Source organism: Phaethon aethereus, assembly GCF_964289735.1.
Source record: "Phaethon aethereus genome assembly, chromosome: 13".
NCBI classification, from domain to species: Eukaryota; Metazoa; Chordata; class Aves; order Phaethontiformes; family Phaethontidae; genus Phaethon; species Phaethon aethereus.
This window is the reverse complement of record NC_138589.1, coordinates 5,350,751-5,372,758: the sequence shown is the minus strand read 5'-3', so window position 1 is coordinate 5,372,758 and position 22,008 is coordinate 5,350,751. Positions and strand designations below refer to the sequence as shown.

The window sequence follows — 22,008 nt, the reverse complement described above, 5'->3', positions numbered from 1 at the left end:
TGTTTGACAGCTTCTTGCGTAAGAGATGAGCAGCGTGTTATACCACCCAGCTGTCTGTATTAGTCTGTACATCAAGCTGAAGAGCAGCATTTAGCCAGATCTGACAATCAAATGTGAGCTAGTACTACCTATACACAAGAGTGCATTTTACTGTGGTGTGCTTTTTGCCAAGAGGCTGGTACTTGACAGAAATTGTCAGAATCTTTCTTCTTCCCATCTCTTTTTTTTCCCCATAGATGTGAGTCCATGTTGAAATATATTATTACAGAAAACAAAGCCAATCTAACGTTTTCAGTGATTTCATGTAATAACATTGCAGCAAGGTTTTTGTAATAGAGAAGTTTTATCGTTTTAGAATATGCAGCAAATTACCATGTCGTTTTCTGCCATCTTAATCTGAAGTTACATTATGCTGGGTTTCACCATGTCTTCATGTCAACATACCAACAACCTGTCCCCAAAGAAAACTAGAGACCTAGAGAAATTAAATTACATTGCTGGCATGTAAATATTGCTGCTGCTCTTCTCACTTTAGTTGAGTTGGTGATCAGCAGGTTGCGAGTGTGGAGAAGAGTAAGTGAGAACTACCTGCTCTTATTTTAGTTTGACTGATCTGTGAGCTGTAAACCCTAATCTTCTATACTTCCTCATGAATTTAAGCTTCTGTCATCTTCGTTGATGCTGAAATTTGAATAAATGAAATTAACTGTCATAGCATAAAATACACAGTAACACTCTTCATAGTTCAGCTTTCCTTGTTTATGTGTTTGGTGTAAGGCAGAAGTTAGTTACTACTGTAGTATTTTTCTTCCTTTTTTAAATAGAATTGCCAGAATAGGGAAGACCTGTTTTGGCCTGTATATGCAACCCTAAAAGATTATGAAAAGGGTAATTTACAACAGAAAAAAAGAATTTTTTTTAAACAATATCTTGTCTATGGAGTAATCAATTTGCTGTGACATCTAGGTGATGAATATGTAGTTGTTCCCATATAACTTGGGTTTATGAAAGTGTTAGTGATACCCTTTTTAACTTACGCCATGTTTTCCTTTGTATTATACCCTTATAATTAGTCTAAAAACTGTATTTCCGTCTGGTCTTATTCTTACAACATAAAAGTATTGAGCGAGCTGCAACTTCAATTATTCCTTTTGCTAGTGTTTATGTAGTTGAAAATACTACAATAAAACTGAGAATTTGAATCCTGTTATCTGAAATATTCAAACATTATAGCAGAAGTAGTTTTATGATCTTTGAGTTACATTTTTGTTAGTAAATATTTGTTAATGATCAAAGTTGGTAAAGAAACCATTTCTGCAAGCTAAAAGAAAGACTAAATAAAGGAAACTGTATTAGTCTTCTAGGCCAGTACTTCCACTGTAACAATTTTTACACTGTTGTTAATCTCTGCTTATGTTGATTTAATGTTGAGTTAGACTGTGAGTAGATAAATGTGAATGGATTTGTCATGGATTGGGGCTGTTTGATTCCATCTGATGGCATGTTTCAAGCATTTCTTGCACTTTCCAAATCTTTAGCTGCACAATTAATTATATAATGCATGCAAAAATTCTGTTTTTATTAATAAAAACCTGGAAAATGCAGTTTGGGGAAAATCAGGCATTTACCTTAGCGATTTCATACTGATTGTGTTGGCTAAACATTGATGGAGGTACTCTCAGTCTAAAACACAAGTAAAAAGGGAGTTAAGAGAACAAGGGGACAGAGAAAACCTGCTCTTCAGTGTCAGCTCGTTTTTAGCATACTCCCAACATCAAATGAGATTTGTGGCTGTCTGCTGGGATGGCAGGTCTTGAGTATGGCTTTTTAAATACTGTCAGGTTGTAGGGGCTTTGGTGTGCAATAGATGATGTTTACTTTTTCCTTCATACACCCATTTCAGAACACATTTTAGAATATGCCTAACATTGAGGGTCATTGTTTTAATAAAGTATATAATTGAGCCATTTAAGGGAATAAGAACTTTGTGGCCATTGGATCCACAAATTGAGGTAGAAAATAAAATGAGAAAGAAATAAGAAATTAGTGTCAAAGTACAAGGTAGGCATAGTTCTGAAGAACATTAGAATCCTTCTTGGTGAAGGATTTTCATCAGTGTAATAAGGACTGGTTATCCTAAAAAAGAATTTAGGAGGAAAAATACTCACATGCTGTGAAACAACCTAACCTGAATTACTGCGTTGTAAGTGGAGGAGCTCCATGGATTATTTTTTTTTAATCCATTTTTCCTTATTTAATTTCCCAGAATTGAAGGTAGCAAGAGAAATAATTGCACACATTTGTATCTCTCTAATACAACTACTTTTATACTTGGCTGTTCATATGTTGCATTTCAGTCTAATTTTCTGTTTCAAATTTACCTCTCCAAAACAGAAAAAAAAGCTTCTTGAAGAACTTGGAGAGAATAGACTTCCATATATGACACCAGACGATGCTGATTTCCATCAGTTGGTAATGTATTTCTTTTAACTGTACTTGTTTTAAACTAAAATGGCTCTTTGCACTGAACAAGAAATAAATCTTTCTTCAAAGAGACACTGTGAAATCTGATATGAAAAGAGTGTCCCAGTGGCTGATAATGTACTTCCAGCAAAATAAGGCCTCTAGAATTTGGATTATTCAAGAATGAAAACTTTATGAACTTCATTTATCTTTAGGCTTTTGCCCTGAGTATCAGTACCCGAGTACCAGGTAATACATGTAACAGTGAATCAGTTTCTCATGCTTTGGTAAAATAAAGTCAATCACCATTCTTGTAAAGTTGTTTTGTTTTGTTTTGGGGGTGGTGGTGGTATTTTTTCTGACTTAGAACTATTCTTTATAGCTCAAGTTTGGCAAAACAGGGAAAATATTAATACAGAAATTTGAATTCTTTTGGCTTAATTCTACTTTCAAACAGTAAGTATCCCTTAAGATTTTGCTTAAAAAACAAACTGTGGAAACTGGAATGCATGCCTCAAATGAAACCAAATAAGAGTAAAAACAGGCCCAGCAGCCACATGAGTAGTAAACTAAATGGGTGTATGGAAGAGTACTGTGAAATTAATAGAAGATTCTGCTTCTATCTTGGATCTTTCTAGGTCAGCTACAAAACATGTGGCAAGAATTTTAGGTTCAATCAGATGAAATCAGAACATGGTAAGATGAAAAGCCTAAGAAAGAACCTCGTAGTTTGAACAGCTAGAGCAAGTGTGCTTACATTACAGGCACGTCACCTTTCCTGTATTGACATATGGCTCAAAGATGTATATGGTAGCATAAAAATAGGTATGACTCTTTCCTTGCAAGGATGAATTTCCCTCTGCAGGCTTCCAAGGCCTAGAAAAGTTTAGCACACGTCACACAACCGAAGAGCAAAGATGCATTTGTGGGTCAGGTACTGGACTGTGACTGAGAAGAATGAATTCAAACTCCAGCTTTGTCACGGGATTACAATTGTGATATTGAGTGATCTGTATATTTCCCTCGCCTTTCTTGTTCATTTGGGTTGTGGGCTGCTGAGGGAAAGCATGGTTTTCTCCGTATCCTTACAGTGCTGAACATAGTGGAAATAAGCTCTTGACTGGGATCTTCAACAGCTGTAAGGATATAATAATATGAAAACACATAATTTACTGTTAGCTATGAAAGCACTTCTGTGGGTAAGGGCAAGGAGAAGTGCAGAAGAGCTGGAAAAGTGTAGAAGAGCTTAACAGTGATTTTTTTTTTTTTTTTTTTCCCCCCTTTACAAATAAAAGCCCCAAAAACATTCTTTTCAGTCTTAAACTAACATTCAAGAAGCTCTTCTCCCTTTTGAGACTCAGGTAGCTTCCTAGTCCTGTTACATCCCTTCCTGTTTGTTCTCTTCTTTTATACCTGTTGCTGACAAGAGCTGCTATGCCCAGCATCTTTTTCTTTTCTTCATCTTAGTAAATCCACAGTCTCTTGGAGCTGACGTGAAAAGAGAAGATGGAGCCAAGGCTGCCCAAATGGCATCTTGTTTGCTCAGTATCAGTAACCCATAAATATAGAAGACAATGGCAACAAGATAAGCAGTGAAATCAGACCTGTTCAGGCCTTAATAGAGTTTAGATACATTCTTTTTGAATCATATAGAATTATACTTTTTGTGTAGTGTTTGTGTGCATGCTAGGAATTGTGAACTATATGTAATAGTGCACGATAATGCATGATGCTTATCACGTATAAGAATCACCAAATTCTTATGGTGGCTATGAAATGTTACTTTAATCACAGCTGTAGATTTTACAAGTTCCATGGTGCTTAAATGTACTATAGAGAGAGAGGAGATGAAGGGTGAGAGCTTGAAGACAACAAACTGGCAAAATAAAATACCACATACAGTTTAGTTTCATACTCTGTCTTTCCTGGAGAGACTTGCCTTGCTCCTTTACGGATTCAACCCTTATAAAGCAGTATATTTGAATGTGTTGGGAAGGTTAGGTAGGATGTGATTAAAAAAACTACAGTATCTTGTCAGGTATGGAAACGTACAGTGTGAACAAAATGAAGAAATTCCATCATACGCAAAACTTCACGGACATACTCTTTCAATGAGTCTTGCTTGATGAAGGATTTTAGAAAGGGGCCCCAAACCACAGGCTGAAACAATGTAATGTTTAAAGCCAAGTGTGAACAAGGCAAAGTCTCTTAAAGGCAATTCACAAATAACTGAAGTACGAACTATCATTTTATCATTTAAGTGGTGGTTTGTTTAGGAAGGGTCCTTATTGCTGACTTCGAACTTTTATTCTATCACTTGAGTCATCCTGTAGGGTGATTCTCTGTATTGAGTACCACCATTAGAAATTAATGCTTGTGTATATTTAAAATCATGTGTGTAACATTCATAAGAAGAATTGAGCATCAGTGTGCCTTTTTTTTTGTCCTGTAGTTGCCAGTGACATACATACTTCTTTCAGAGTGAACAGTGAATTCACCTTTAATATTTGCTGTCAGTTACAACACAGAGTACATGGTTGCTTCCCCTTTCCCATCCCCCCAAAACAAAAAGGTGTCCAGTGTGAACCCAGCGTTCACCCTGTGTTCTGATCCCTTAATGCTTTCCTTATGTAGGACATATCACAATGACTGGTTAGAGATTTAAAGATGACCAAACTGTTTTCATGTGATGTTTTGGAAATGTGCTTCCACTTCCTGCTTTCTTCTGAGATATCAGTGTGGTTTTTTGTTTTGTTTTGCAAGGTAGAATCCCAAGTATACTGTGTAAAGCTTAATGATAAAATAGTTCTTAAGCATGTAATCTTAAAACACACCCTAAAAGTAACATGCCTCTGACTTGGCTGGCGACAAAATGTGAAACACATTATCTCTGCAGTTCAGGAGGGAAATACCATGTTGTTACCTCTATAAAATCTGTATGCTTCCTTTCTAGTGTGTGTTTCCAGGCATTTAGTTGCTTTACATAGTATTGTTATTTCCCTCCTTCTGTTTGTAATAATTGTTTCAAATTTCATGCGTGCGATTCATGTCAGAAATTCAGTATATTAAATGGTTTAAAAGTATGTAGTAATAATGACTTTTAAAATATGGCATAATAGCATATGTAATGTGGTAATTGGTTAATCTGACCTGAGTATGTCTAATATACTCTATATATGTCCAAAGAAATACTGGGATACTAATAGAGAACTGTTAGTGCTCCTTTCTTTTATACATGTCATTTGCATAATGAAATAAATCATGCAGTAATAATATTTATATGTCACAATATATAATGTTCTGTCATTATGAAGTATGATTGTGAAAGAATACTTATGACTCCCATCAACTTATATCCACACATGTGATTGTAAAATAGCTGTAAATCCTTAAAATTTGCAGTTACTGATTTCAGTACTTATTCTTTGTAAGGATTTTTTTCACCGTACTGTTCAAAGGCTACAGATACAAAGCACCGATTGAAACAAAGGTGACAGTTCAGGACCCCTAAAGGAATTGTTTCAGGCTTTTGGCAAGCTCAGGCGAATTGCATTTATCAAGTTTATATTCAGTTCTTTTCATGAAAGCTGAGATCCAGTATTCTGTGCTGGGGATTGCAGAGGGACCTTCAAACAGATATCTGGGACTATTTGCAAGCTTTGGTATTTAATGTTAAGCGTGTAAGTGCTATTGTCAGAAGTTATTATCTGTAGATAACGTTAGGGTTTTTTTACCTCTCTCTAGGAAGCTAGTTTCTGGAAACCATAGGAATGTGTAAAAAAAGGGAGTTAGCTTCATTGTAAAAATTCATAAGAAATGGCAGCAAGGTTTATAGATAACATAAGATTTATTATGTGTAATCATTGTTTTTAAAATAAACTTCCTTTTATGTTCCCCTTTTTAGGGGAAACAAATGATCCTGTAAAGCCACCTCTTCAGTGCTGTAGGATAACAATGTGTTATGATGCAAAGGTCTAACTGTTTTCATGCGGTAGAAAATGTGCTTACTGACTTACTGCCTGGTTTGTGCTTTTAAAGGCACATTTTCCGGATTTTAAAATTAATTTCCTGAAAGGCAGGTTCAAATCTGACTTGGAAGTAGATAGTACTTGTAAAGTGGTTTTGAGTTATACCAGAAGGAGCCCACAGGTGGATCACAGGTCAGTGTGATGCTTTTGTGCTGGTGGCTTTTATTTGTTTTTTAAAAGCACTTTGAACATAAGCTGTTATGTTAGTAAAGGTTTTGGAGAGATCAGTTTTGTGCATCCATGTGCTCTTGCCCCATTGCCCTCAGATGTCAGTTTACCTTAAGTTTTCTTCCCACACCACAACCAGTATTTACCTTTTCCCCAGACTAGTGACAAACTTCTGGACAGAAGGGAATAGGTGTAGTGGGTGGTTCGGAGCTTCACACATTGATACCTGATAGGCTCACATTACAACCTTTCCCTTGAGGGCAGTAGTTTGCATCTATTTCTTTTATTTATCTATTAATTTTAATGAAGTACATCAGAATTTAGTCTATTCAAGAACTTATTCTCTAGCTTTTGTCCAGTTCACCAAACAGTCTCAGCAGTAGCTAAAGCAGATTTACAGGCAACCAATAAAAGGTGTGATTATGTGATACTTCCTTAGAAAACCAGATTAACAAAATAAATTTATCCAAGCCTTCCTGGCATGGGAAGCAGCTTTTTGCATACAAAGCAAGGTAGTGCTGATTAGCAGCATTATACCTTGCTGGGGGTTGTTGCCTCCACACACTAATGGATTCTGAATTCCAGCTGATACCAGAGCTGGTGTGGTCAGAAAAGGGTATGAGGAAAAAGGATATTACAGGTGGGAAGATGGGGAGGAAAATGAGTTTGGAAGTTTTCTTTTATCTAAAAGGGGACCTTTTATCTAAAATAGGAGAGCTAACCTAACTAATAGGCATGCATTGAGGAATGTGAAAATAGAAAGGACCAGTATGTCAAGGACTATTTTGAAGGTAGTGAAGCAAAATGTTGGCCTTTTTTGAAAGTATACATTTTCATTTGTTGTTTTTGCCCAAAAAATTGTTGTTATATAAAACTATTCCAGTTTGTCATTTAGCCCGCTAGAATTCTGTACATCAGAATGAGACAGAACAGTCTTTGCAGCCATGGCAAAAAGAGGAATTGCTTTGTTACTGGTTGATATTCTATTGTTTATATACTTAAAGTAGTATAAGCTCCCCAGGTGAATCTCTAGATAATACGTTCTATTGATTTCTGCCAGGATCGTTATTTACTTATTTAGAAATTTGCCCTGGTGATACTCTCTGGTTACAGGCCACTGGTACGTATCCACAGTTTGTGCAATATATTGGAATCTGAAAATGAAGTGATAAATACTGGCATCTATTTCTTCACCATATTCTAGATTCATGCTTGATAACTTGAAATACTTCAGTTACTGTAAAAAGAATAATTATTTTGGTGTTTTTATTGTTGGTTTGTTTGTTTGTTTTTCTCCTTTAGTGGAAGGCCAAGTATTCCAAGCTGATTTTCAGAAAATCTGATACAGTACCTGAAGAGCTCCATCAAATGGTACAAGAAGGATTTCTGACCTTGCAAAAACATGATTGTTTCTTTCGAGATCTTGTAAGGATCAAAGGAAAAGATTTTCTTACCCCAGTGTCTCGTATATTAATTGGAAACCCAGGATGCACTTACAAGTACTTGAATACAAGATTATTTACAGTTCCTTGGCCTACTGAAGGTTATGATCTAAAATATTGCAGTCCTCAAATACATGATGCTTGTAAAGCATTAATCAGACTTAATGACTACTTGCATAGTGAAGCAGTCAAGGCATTACAAGGACAAAATTTGTTTGAGACCAAAGAAATTAAAGATACTACTGTAATAGATAGGGAGCAAACTTTTGCTACTTCTCTTACAGAGAAAGGGTCTGTTTCAAAAGATCAAAGCAGTTGTTGTGTACCAGATGATGACTACATAAGTCTAAAGAACAGAACATCTTATAACCTGACTTTATTAAATTACATGGATCCACTACAAATGCTGTACTTGAAACAAGAACCGTATTTTGGAATGGGGAACATGGCAGTGAGCTGGCACCATGACGAGAATTTGGTTGAAAGGTCAACGGTTGCTGTGTACAGTTACAGCTGTGAAGGTGAGTGATGGAAGATATGAGTTGACTAGTGATATAAATATCTTACATTCCTGAAGCTCTTCCACATTTCTTTCCTACGTGTGTACGTACATAAGCACACCTGCATGCTAGTCTAGATTTGTCATGTGCTTCTGAATACATTGTGGTACTTCTTGTATTTGAGCCCTATCTTTCTTTCTATTAAAACTTGTACAAAATATACCTGTGTTTACTGCAAATGGCTTATCAGTTGTTCTCTAAGTAGATTTAAAAATTGGTCTGATTAACTGCCTGACGAAGAGCCGGGAAATCAAAATCTGTCAAATACCTATTTCTGGTTAATGCATGTGCATATTTTTCTGTCCTGTAAAATGTTTAATTGTAGTTGAGATCACTGTCTTTACTGTGTTATTTGCCATATACAAGCTTGCTTCTGCTTTATGTTGGTTTTACTACTCTTCTTCCTTTGGAAAGATCGTTTTAGGTTGGTTTTGTATTAACGTATTACTGTATTTACTTGTCTTGTGATTTAACCTCAGTCAGCAACCTAGCACCACACAGCTGTTTGCTCACTCCCCCGTGGTGGTATGGGGGAGAGAATTGGAAGAGTAAAAGTGAGACAACTCGTGGGTTGAGATAAAGACAGTTCAATAGGTAAAGCAAAAGCCGTGCACACAAGCGAAGCAAAACAAGGGATTCATTCACCGCTTCTCATCGGCAGGCGGGTGTTCAGCCATCTCCAGGAGAGCAGGTCTCCATCACATGTAACGGGTACTTGGGAAGACAAACGCCATCACTCTGAACATCCCCCCCTTCCCCCTTCTTCCCCCAGCATTATATGCTGAGCATGACGCCATACGGTATGGGATATCCCTTTGGGCAGCCAGGGCCAGCTGTCCTGGCTGTGTCCCCTCCCAGCTTCTGGTGCACCCCCAGCCTGCTCGCTGATGGGGTGGAGTGAGAAGCTGAACAGTTCTTGACTGCTTAGCAACAACTGAAAACATCAGTATCTTATCAATGTTATTTTCATCCCAAATCTGCACCATAGCCTCATACTAGCTTCTGTGAAGAAAATTAACTCTATCCCAGTTGAAAACTAGGACAACTTGGAAGCATATACATTTTGTCTAGGCGTGCTGTAGTGCTAATGCATGTTTTGCTGAGGACTTGCCAACGTTTCTGTAGTTGGGAAGGGTGGAAGTTTTCCATTAAAAGACCTGTTGTCTGACAGGCTTTGCAGTTGTTTAAAAACCATTTAAATGCTGGATTAGGGGAAAAGAGTGTAGTTGAAGAGTCATTAAATATTTCTAGTTTGAAGTACCTTTCCCTTTTTTAGTCTTTATCTAAGAACAGACATGAAGATTCTTGTGTATTTTTTTCCTAACAATTTTTGAACAAAGCCTTGGATTTTTTTTTAGTGGTTTCCAGTTTTGCAAACGTAAGATCAAAATTTAGACATTTGATTTGAATTTTCAAATGCTCCATTATGTTTCATAAATCATGACTGATCTTTGGTCCTTCCAGAAATCCTTTCATGTTTGCTTCAAAACATGGAAAAATTCACTTTGGTTTTGGTAGATTTTGGCTAAAGACCATGACGTAAAAATAATAGCTTATACTTTCACGTGCATTCTCTTGCTAGTTTTGCTATTAGTTTTGAAACTATGGGTCACTTTAACTTAATTTTCATCTGAAATCATCATGTTTACATTTTCCTGGACATAAAACATCAGCTGGCTTAGCAAACTGAATAAAAGAGATTCCTTGACCAATAGAAGTGTTATTTTGTTCATGAACTTTTTTCTGTCCTATTTGCCAAAGACATTTGCCAAATGTCCAGTAAATGTATTTTTTTTTTCAGTAGTACTGTAGATAAATATTTTTTCAGTAACATTTTAAGTTAAAGAAAAATAAACATGAACTTGAAGGAATAATAATGTGTGTGAGGATTTATTGTAATATGCTTAAAACCTTATTACTTTAACATAAAACTTGCTTGTGGAGGGGAAAATATGAGTCCCTTGAAGTTCAGAGCACTATAAATTAACAAAAAAAGCAAACTTCTGTGTTTATTCATAACTCATCACTTGATTTTGTTTCTTCAAGTTCAGCAAGTTAGATAGGTAAAAATTGTGCAAATTCTATGCAAGGTTTAATTAGCATAGAAAGAAATATTTGGTATATTTAGACCAAAAATTATTTTGATATATATATAATGTAATTAGTGGTTTTGCCACATACAAGATTTTTTCATAAATACACTTGTACTTAAACGTTTATGTTGTTTTTTTTCCTGAAGGATTTAAAAATAGACATGAAAGCTTAAAAAAAGCTAAGAGCTTGCCATGGAATAAATGGATCATTCTATCATTTACATTTACAAAAAATATTTTAAAATTACTACTTCAAATTTTTATATTTTTGCAATGATTCCAGAAGGTTTTGATCAAACTAAAATGTGATAATATATTGTGGGGGGAAAAATATCTCTTGGCAGGACGTGCCGATATTAAAACCTCAGTGTAGCTGGAGATAGTGTAAAAGACACTTTTGGGGAAGAATATGATTTATGCAGTCAGATCTAAATCTGAACAAGGTTGAAATCTGCTTGATAGCTCTTGAGCATGGCTCAGGTTCATTTCATGAACTTTAGAGGGCATTTAAGGTCCTTAGCATGGCTCCTGAGCATGATGAGGAAGTGCCCTGTAGTATATACCTTTATGTGAAAACAGTTCAATCACATCTGTCTGTGTTCAGGTTGTGGTTGTCTTTGTATATCCCTAAAGTGAAGCTGTATTTACGGTTGGCCTACTTACTCATAAATTGGAGGAAATGGAACCTGTTTATAGCTTATGAATATGGCAATGTAATTAAAGTGACATTAAATACTTGTTCATGTTGAAGTTTTCTACCCAGGGCATCCAAGAGACATAATTAGTCTACTTGATTCTAGAGAAATAAATAGATGGTCTTTTTGCTCTTGTGTTTTCCTGTTTATAGCTTTCAAATGCTGGTGGTTATAAACTGATGAGTGCTTATAATATTATTCCTTCCAATTCCATATCACTTCAATGTGTTGTTGGTTTCTGTAGTTCACAAAGACTGTCAATACTTACTGTATCTCCATAACTGCGAAGCATGAAGAAGCTCTGCATCTTTTTGAAGATTGTTGTTAAATCTTTGTGAAAGTGTGTCTAGACTACTCTTCACATTTTCCATAAATATCTGCGCTTTTTATGCCAGTATCTTTTATTAATACTTACTCCATTTATTCATTTAGTATTGATTTAGCATAGAAATCTCATGGTAGTGTATAAAGACTATCACAGAATCATTATAGAATACATAATAAAAAGCAGAGAGGTGGTCAGAATGTTTTTGGTGGAACAATTTTTCCTCAGATAATGACTAGATGGATTAGTAATTTTCTAGGAGAGAACACTAATTCTGGGGGAAATTCAAACATAAATAAGGCATGTTGATTTTTATTAAAACTAGCTTGATATTCTGCTAGGTCCTGCACATTTTTTTGTGCGATTTCTATTCCTCAGGTTCTCACTGGTCTCTGTGGTACTGCAAACCCCGAAGATCTGTGGGAGCCCCGTGGCATGGGGAAGCTAGGGCTTCCAGACCTTCATGGCTAGTACCAATCCATCCTGCCACAAATGCGGAATCCCCAGGTTTTCAGATTTTGAACAGCAGGAGCCCTTGGAGTCAGGCAATCTTAGCGCGTTATGGCAGCTCTTTGTCAGACTGTTTAGAGATGCACAACTCAGGTTATATGGTTTTATTTTTAGTTTAAATTGCATTTTTATATCATTATTTGTTTGGTACCTACTTACTATGATTAAATAGTATTAAAACAGATCATGCTGTAATTGAAATAACTTCATTTTCTTGTTTGCTTGTTCAGTATTTGATGCTATAATGAAAATTTAATATTAGAAACTTTGATCAGTATTAATTGGAGTAGAAGAGGGTTTTTAATATGCCAGAAAAGAAATTTGAGAGACAACTTAAAGATGCTGGAACAAGCTGATATTCTAGGTGGTATCACTGTTTGTTTTCTTGTTTCCAGTGTCAAACTGTTTCACAGTAACTTCAAATGAGGTACATTTCCAGTAACAAAATAAGATAGATGTTTTGCTTGATGTTGATCTGAATAGTATTTACTTTTATTTACATTGAAATAAAATGCATTACATTACACGAGGTTAAAAGTACATTATCAGGGGATGAGAATAGGCCCTCACAAAAATTTGGGAAATTTTCTTTTAATGCGTATACTATGTGAAAACTCATGAGTGGTAGTCATGATGCAGTTGCAGAACTGAATACATTATGGACTGTGTGTTCACTAACATTGTTCAGAATTAATTTACTTCTCAGAATTTATCATGGAACAGTAATTCCAAATTTTGAGCAATTTAGAATTTTTAATAACACATTAGCTTACCCATATCCTATCACATGAGAGCATTAAAGTAAAAACTTTTTCAGGATTGTAATATAGTAAGCTAATAACCCATTTTAATTTCCTGCTCTATTTATAAAAGTGAATTGTAATCCAAATACTGGTGGAATAAGGGCATTTTCAAAAATTGGATTTTATCCCTGAAAATTTCCTAATGAACAGTTTTCCCTCAGGTCTTAGTAAGTTTTGTAGGAAGTTTTATTGCTTAGCAGAGCCCTAGTTGGTTCTAAAGATGTTCTTTGAAGTAGAGACTTGCTTCAGTTACCAAATTAAGGAAGATGGAAGATAATATAGTCACTGGAAGTGTCCATCTTTCTCTTACCTGAATTTCCCACAAACTCTGTTGGAGGTTAGATAAGTAGTTTTCTCTAGATTTCTTACAGTATCTTGTTTGTCGTCTTCCTGTAGTGCCTACTTGCTCTGTACATCTCTTGAAGTACTAAACAACTGGCCCTGTTTACTGGCAAGGTAGTTTTGAAAGGTTTAACAAAATTCCAGTTAGTTGCAGTAATGACTGATCTTGAAGGAGCTTTTATGCTTATTTCTTTTGTAAAACACTGTTTGTATTTTTTCACACTATGATATTAGAAGCAATATCCTAGCACTAACCCTGATTACTGTAGAAATGAAATAGCCGCCATCACGAAAAAAAAAATTGAGATTCACTACAGATGTATGTTTCCTCACTAGGTTAAAAAAAAATCCTGAAACTACAACAGTTGTTCAGAATTGTAGTCAATCTAAATTTTTAGTGGACCAATAATCGTCTTTATGTACTGCTTAATGGATAAACGTCCTGGAGTAGACGTTTGTACACGATAAAAATAATTATATGAAATGGTTTATATTGTCAGTAATGTAGTAGAAATACTGCTTGTTGAAAGAATAGAAATGGTATGTAGAAAAATATATATTACTTCTTAAGAAATGACTATGTGAGTGAAATGGTCACATCTGTAACTTGTAGATTCTGGCCAGCTAGAATTATATTCCAAGGGAATCACAAATTTTTCATGATCCAATTACTTTTATAATAATAGATTTGAATCCCTGTTTTCTAAAAAGAAACCATGATTTGAATTAACTGTTGTGGGCTGTGGTTTGTTTTGGTTTTTGTTTGTTTTCATTTTTTTTACCCATGCTCTCAATGATTTGATCAAATGAAGCCTCTCCTTCAAGAATGAAGGGATGACAGAATATTCTTTGTTCTTATTTTAGTGCTTTTGTTCTTGATATATTTGGACACAGTATTCCAAACACGAATTGTTAAGGACAATGTTGGCAAATCATTGTCCCATTTTTTGTTTTTGTGAATGTCAGTGGCAAGCAAACATTAAAATGTTAGTACAGTTTAATTAACCTCTTATGTTATGTCTTATCAGTAGTAAGGTAGACGAAATAACTCTGGGTAGATGGTCAGCTGCTGAAACACAAAGCATGTTCTTTTTTTTCACTTCTTGCATGTAAACATATAAATTGCTATGTAAGACAGTAATAATGTATATATTTCATTAATTGCTGAACACATGCCCAAATGGGGCATTTTCATTCTGGAAAGATCAATTTGTAAAAGAAAAGAGGAAAAAAGTCTTTTTTCTTTATCTATATAACAATGGTCAGTTGGATTTAATGACAAGGTAGATGTTTACAGTCCTCCGTGTTTTTATCAATGTGTTGGCAGTGATACCTTGATCGAAGCAATCATGTTTGATTTAAGACTACGGTTAGTATATAGTTTGGCATTATAGTTTGACTTGAGTAGAGAACATTCAGGTTTCAGAGTGTCAAAAAACTCTCAAACTTGTCTTGAAGGTTTTGGTGCCGAATAGCAAATAAACTTTCAAGGCTACTTTTACTTTATGTTTGTGGAACAATAACCAAACTAGATACAGGAAAACAAGTTTCATGTTGTTATGAACCTAACCATGACCCAAACCTGATAAGGTCAGGTCTTAGAGCTGTAACATCTCTGAAATTTGTGCTATCTGGTTAGAAAGAAGCATAATGTTGTGGCCAGTTTTCTGCAGCTACATTCTCTCTTGCATGGTTCTACCTTAATTGGAGGTTTGATGAGGTATTGTTATGTTGTGGTAAGCTTGTAACCTGGTTGCACCATTTCATTTGGGATGCAAGCATAAAGGTTTCTTCAGGCCAAATTCTATGAATCTTTAATTAACAGAATTCAAACTTGCCGATTGTTTTATTGTATTTCCATTAAGTATTGCTACATTTGACCATTTCTGTGTAGTATAATCCAAAATAAATACATGTTCCTAAGGTGCTGTGTATGTGGGTTTAGATGCATCCAAATGTTTTCACTTAAATGGGAACTGTAATTATATCAATGAACATACAGCATTCAGTCATGCTTGAGGTGTGACATACAGAATTTAATAACAACTTCTTTTTATGTAAAAGTTTGTCAGCGCCACCTAAAGCTATACCACAAATGTTAAGGTGCCTTTTTTTTTTTTTTTCCTTGGTCTCACTTTCAGAATAGCTTGCATTTAAAAGCTAGTAGCAGCTTGCTTCCATTTGTTACCAAAATAACATAGTAGGAGCAATCAGTTTCAATTGCTGCTAATAATTATAAGGTGCAATAATTGAGAATATAGAGAAAAGGAGACTGTGAGCTATATTTGAACTCTGTACTTAAGCAATAAAAAATTTATCAAACTGCAAAAAATAAGTCATTTTAACGAGCACATTCCAAAGGTGCTGGATTTATGAGGAGACCCCAGGAAACTTTGATTGAAATTGCTGTCTCTGATTGTAGTTCTATATTTTATTGGTGCCATATTGTGAACAGTGCTGCTGCCAAAGTGAATGGGAAAGCAGTGTAACAGAGAGAGTTAACCCAGAAAGGTTACCTCTTTTTATAATATCCATGATGTATTGCATTAAAAATGCCTTGAAAGCCATCCTATTTGCAGTTTTCAGAAAACATTTTTCTTAAATTAGGTTACGATTTATCTGAACAGGGCAGAAAATATGAAAGCCCCTTGAAGACTTTAGTATTGATTTTTCTGAGTATTTGCTAGCTCATGTTTTCTCATTTGTGTGCTCCTTGATAGAAAGGCCTAGAGCTGCTCCTGAGCCAAGACTTCAGCTGGATGAGAACTGCAGCAGTGGAGGGAGGGAATATGGGGCCTGAATTTACTGTAGAAGTTTTAACTAAGAACTTTAGATTGGCTGTTTAAAAGGTTTTGGCTCTCTGCCTCCTGAATTTAGGCAATGTTTAATTGACATAGAAAATCAGGGCAATTTATTAATTATTAAAGGCTATGCCCAACTAAACAAACATTGCAGTAACCATGCGAGATGAGTGACTTGAATATTTTGTAAGTGTGAGTTCAAGGTTACTTTTTATGTGTGCGTATTATAAGAGTTATAAATCTTTATTTTAGTATTTTTATTTTAGAATTAAATGAAGACAAAAGTTTTAAAAATTATTACACGAAAGCACATTTGAAATGGATAGTGAAATGGACAGCACAGTTACTAACTTAAAAGCAATAAGGAGGCGTGCTACATAGTTGATGATTTCTAAGTGTTCACTGCCATGCTGTGCCAACTGCTTATTAAAACTTCATCCTCCCTCTGTCAAAATGCTCTGTTGCTTTAGCCATGAAACTGTTATACCATAGCTCTCAAATACCTTGTTATAAATGCTGACTGTATCTTTCAATTTATACTGCAGTGAAGTAAGCTTATGAAAACAGTTCTGAGGGATTAAGCTCTCAATACTATTTCTATGCAATGGATTATTTTTTTCCCCAAGCTCAACACATTCATGTCGCTTAATGATAAGAAAAATGTTGTAACAGATGTATTAAAGCTTTGTTGGCTCTTGCACATGTTATCTAGCATGTTTGACTAACAATTTTGAGAAAATAATGACAGATATGATTCCAAGATTCAATCAGCTTTGGTCTAGATTGTGTTTTGTGCCCATCATTTCACCTTACTTTGCCTCAGTTTATGATTTGGTGAAATTGCAAGTATTGTTTATAAAATACTTTGGCAGTTTATGACTTGAAATCCTTTCAGTAGTTACCTATTTTTATATCAGTGTTGCTGCTTTTTTGTTTTGTTTTGTTTTTTGTCTATGCTTACAGTTCTAGTAATGTAAAAAAAAAAAAAGTTTAAAAAATTGAGAGAGAAGATTAACTAAAACTCCCATTACACATACTTGATACTTCAGAAAAACTTGAGTCCATTACAGACTTTACCTTGATTTGTCTTTACTTTGTAGTTAACGTGCAGTTTTCATCTTGGTAAAGTTGGTTGCAAAAAAAATTCCTGATCTCATGTGGCTTTTTTGTTTTGTTTTGTTTTTGCTTATTATGTACTTTTGAATTTGGAGGTGGTGATTATACCAAATGGAGATTATAGGAAGTTTAAGCCTACTAAAGTTGTACCAATGTGAGAGATAATTAAATCTATATTGTTAGAACAGCTTTTGTATTTTATGTTTCTAGCCTTGTCTGTTGTCTTTGTGGTATTTTTCCTTCTCTCTCTTTACAGGTTCAGCCATGGAAGAAAGTAATGAACAAAAACTGACGGGAAGAGACCCAGCTGTTTGGCACGTAGGCTTGAAGGTAGCATGGGACATTAAGACACCTGGATTAGCAATACCACTTCACCAAGGAGACGTCTACTTGATGCTTGGTAATTTTCAAGGGCTAAGAAGGTGAACTTTCTGTTGAAAACAGAGAAAATGACACTTACTTTAAGATAAATTAATCATACCTTCCTTTCATTTAGGGCTTTCCTTACTTAGAGAGACACGAGAGCTGGCTAGAGATACAATAAATTCTTCCTGCTCTGCCCACTTCCAGTGTATTTTGGGGAACGTTTTTTTTCTAATGTTTCTTTTACTTCACATCTGAAAAAGGAAAATACTCTTTTCGAGTCTTTTTTTTTTGTCTGTTGTGCAGTCAGAATTGCTAATCCAAGTCAGGCTTCAGGACATAAGCAGAATTCCCCCAAATCCTGTGAGAAGTTCAGCTGTATTTGTCCCATCCTTGTATTTGTAGATGCTGATCCTTTTTCTGTTCTTAATGCAGTTACTGTGAGCATCTGCATCTGTGACGTTAAAATAAATAAATAAAACCCCGTTCTTGAGTTTGCCATGTAGACTGGCTACCTATTATGTAAGCTGAGACTGTAGCAGTCTTAAAGCTTTCTGGTACCGTGGTTCTTAAAGTGTCAACCATTATGCCAATCTGTGGATGTTTTATTGGTCACCAATTTTAGACATGACACTTATCTCTTTCTCCTATGCTTTTCTATGTGTATATTCAAACATACTCTTTTCTAGTAGTGGGATTATACTCTGTTATAATAAACAGAGCTGTCATACTCCAAGAGTGAGTCTCAATGTTTCAAGAGTAGAGGGCTAAAAAAGGAAAATTAAATTGAATTGATTTACTTGAGCAGCTGAGCTCACGCATTAAGGTTTTTTCCGTTGAAAGAAACGAGGCAAGAATTGTGGCTAAGGTTTCTTGACACACAATCTGTTGCTTTCTCTTTTGGCTTGTGTTTCTCTTAGTTATCATTTTTGTTTAAACAAATTTAGTTATCAATCACACAACTTAAAACATGAACAACACTTCTAACATCGCCGTGTTTGCCTGTTTAGTGCCTTGGCTTGACAGGCATCATCTTCGAAGAGTGAGAGCACTTGCAGTGTTCCCTGTTCATGTGTTTGTGACTTGGAAGGTAGACACCATGGATCATCCCTAGAATTACCTGTCACACTGCCAACTTGTTGGGCTGAATGGTCTTTTCACTTCCAGCCTCTATCTTCCAACAAATACGAAAACAGCTTACTGCAACTATACATTTGTGGGCAAGCTTAAAAAACATATACCATTCCTTGTTCTTAGTTACCCCATCAAATCCTGTGCACTGCTGTCAATGAAGTATATTGTAGAAAGGAACTGGTCTCTCCGTGATCTTAAGTATGTTCAGACATGTACAGATCAAGTATTAAGATGTGATATCCTTTGGCAGAGTGAGGTAGATATGCCTCCCTTTTCTGTATTTCTGAGGATATAGAGTAACAGCCTGGAGGGAAACAGACATTTCTTATATGAAAGTGAAGTTTAAGTGGCAGCTAAACATTCCTAGAAAGGGCATTATTAATCCATTTTTGTGCAATAGCAGTTTGGGCATCAAGTAAACTTCTTATCTAATCCTTCCTGACTGGAAAGTTTGTGCATGCACAACTTTGATAGGCAGCAGATTCAGAAGGCAAGTAATAAAAGAAGGGGTCTAACTTCAGTATTTTTATTGCAAAATACTGTAGATTGTCGTTGACTGAGTTATCAGATCATAAGGACATTTCTTTATTTCATGATGGAATTTATATACAGTGACTAAAGTAATATCAGGGATGCTATATGAAGGGTGGGTCAGAAAGTTAGTTTATTTAAGGCATAACATCATGATCATGTTTAGATGGAAACAAAGGATATATTAAACATTCTTTTGAAGATGATGTGTAAATCACTTTCTTATTAATACTTTGTGAAGAGCAACAGATTTGAGCTCTGTAGGCCAGGTGTTAGATCATCTCTTCTGCATTTCCATAGCCTTTGGTGTTGTTTTTTTTCTCAATTACATTAAAAATATTATTTGATACAGTCTGAGAGAGTATTCTCAAACTGGCCCTCTTATTAGGTTTCTGTATACAGCAGAACTGCCTTTATTGTTTTCACTTGAAGGGAACGACTAAGTGGATGTATACAGTTCTAGTGTATTTTTTTTACTGTTCAGATTTTTTTCAACTGACTTAAGAGGAGGCATCTTGAGGATGCCATCTAAAAGATAAAATATGGAAACTTTGTTTAAAAAATAACTTGACAATAAAGAAGCCACTTTTAGATTAATTTATCTTGTGCCTTTATATATCATATGTTCCAGAACCTCATTTCAGTAAGCAGAGTCGTCTTGCTCGCCTTATTTTAAAAGCAGGAGCAGTAGTATTCAAGGCATCTAGAAAATACAATATTAAGAAAAGACTACTGCAGCTAGTAGTATCTGTTGATGTACAGGGACTGATTGGTTGGACCATGTACTATTTCTGACTACCATAGACATCCAACTCTAGCAAAAAAACTTAGTAACTCTGTAGGTCTGTTCTTCCAATTGTTGAAATGGTGTAGTGCTTACTGCTTTATATGAATGTTGTAAAATACTAAAATGTCAAATTCAGTATGTTGCTTATAACTAAAAAGTCAAGTCTTATTAATTTCTGTACCTGTAATATCCCAACTATTTCCTGATATTGTACACACAAATCTTAAATGTGGTAACTTGATATTTCTGATAGTAATGTGCAAGTACAGTGACTTGTAAATCCTGATCAATGGGTATATCAAAGTAACAAAAGCTTGGGAGTGTTTTTTAGCATTTCGAGTAGACATTTAGTAATGTTTATGTTCCTTTCCATTGGCTCTATAAAATGTTTTTTGTTATTCTGGATAGAATTTTAGTAAAAGGCAGTCTTAAAATATAGATTTACACCTGCATTCTCAGCAGTCCTCTTCAGATGTAATTTTAAGCCATACTTAAACGTATTTTGGTACTAAACATGAGGTGATCAAATCCATCCTTCAAGTAAGCTATTACAATAATATAAGTGTATTTTGTTTAAACAAAACCAAACAAAATCCAAAATTACTTTCAGCAAGACAGATTAATTTTTTTACTTTTTTTACAGCTCGCTTTTCGTAACATGAAGAAAAAAGATCTGGTGAATAACTGCAAATCTGCTGCCTAAAAACTCAAATCTGAACTTTATATCACTCATGAAACGGAAACACTTTAGCTCAATTTAGAATAATATATTGGTCTGCAGAGGAAGTGCATACTGAACCCTGCTGTCTCAAGTACACAGTCAAGGGGTGTCTAATATGAAACGTGTTGGGCACTTGCAATAAATCCAAAGCGCGTGGAGGTGAGCGAAGGGCCCCATCTGCTCTGTCCTAGAGCATGCTTAACTAGGGTTGTCATGGTCTTACTATTAAATTGGAATCTTTCCCCTAATCTTTGAGTTAGACACGACCAGATTTGCAAGCAGATTTACAATTTTCACTAATTTTCCTACCATGACTTCAAAACATACTTAACAAAAATACATTCTGGACTTTTTCAAAGGGAGGTTTACTTTTCTGCAGCTGTTTCCCATAGATCAAGCTCTTGCTTGAAGGTTGGGGTTTTAAAACAGCATGAAGATGAACTTGGAATCTTATACCCCTCCCCAACCCCTGCAAATTATAGTTCAGGAAGCATCAAAAAATTATTTTCATAACCAACCAGAAGTAGGGTACACACACTGCAGAGCTTGGCTTGTGGTAAAAGATAAGTATTTAATGGAAACACTTCCACATGTATATAGTGGCTCATTAAACTATTTCTAGATATTTAATCTGCTTCTATTTCCACAAACTAACTTGAACCCTCTTTGCTCTCTAGCATCTTGAACGTGTTGGAGTGTTTTAACCCTTTTTTTTTCTTGAGTCCATATTTAATCCAAATGCTATATTCCTTGATTATTAAGACTTTGAACCCCAGAAACTTATTTGTCGTTACCAAACTTTGATCATGAAGTTTGGCAAATCCCAGACATCTTTCTTTTTTTCTTTTTTCCCCCTAGTTCAGCCTTTTAATTCATTCTGTGTTTTGTTTCTGCGCACTTTCTTGTTCAAAAAACAAAAATATTTCTTAATTAGGGACAGATCATCCCTCTAGCTTTCTGTTATGAAAGTAGTATTCTGCTAACCCATAATTTCTTGGGGAAGGAGACATACCTTCCTGGTGCTTTTTCTTGACGTACTGACAGTAAAACTAGTTCAGTTAGGTTTTCTCCTGTTGAAGCAATCGTGTGCAGTTGGATACAATTAGAAATGGTGGAAAAACATTTT

The 22,008-nt window shown here is 35.3% G+C and overlaps 1 protein-coding gene across 1 annotated transcript in view; it reads left to right on the top strand.

Annotated features, from left to right (window-relative positions):
* Window positions 1–22,008, top strand: part of FTO (FTO alpha-ketoglutarate dependent dioxygenase) — a gene marked incomplete at its 3' end in the record, with an annotated part of 251,934 nt that overhangs the window by 42,241 nt on the left and 187,685 nt on the right. Inside the window, exons 2-4 of the mRNA XM_082005743.1 lie at window positions 2,395–2,472; window positions 7,962–8,622; window positions 17,603–17,746. Of these exons, the coding sequence (XP_081861869.1) occupies window positions 2,395–2,472; window positions 7,962–8,622; window positions 17,603–17,746 (883 nt within the window). The remainder of the gene's footprint in view (window positions 1–2,394; window positions 2,473–7,961; window positions 8,623–17,602; window positions 17,747–22,008) is intronic.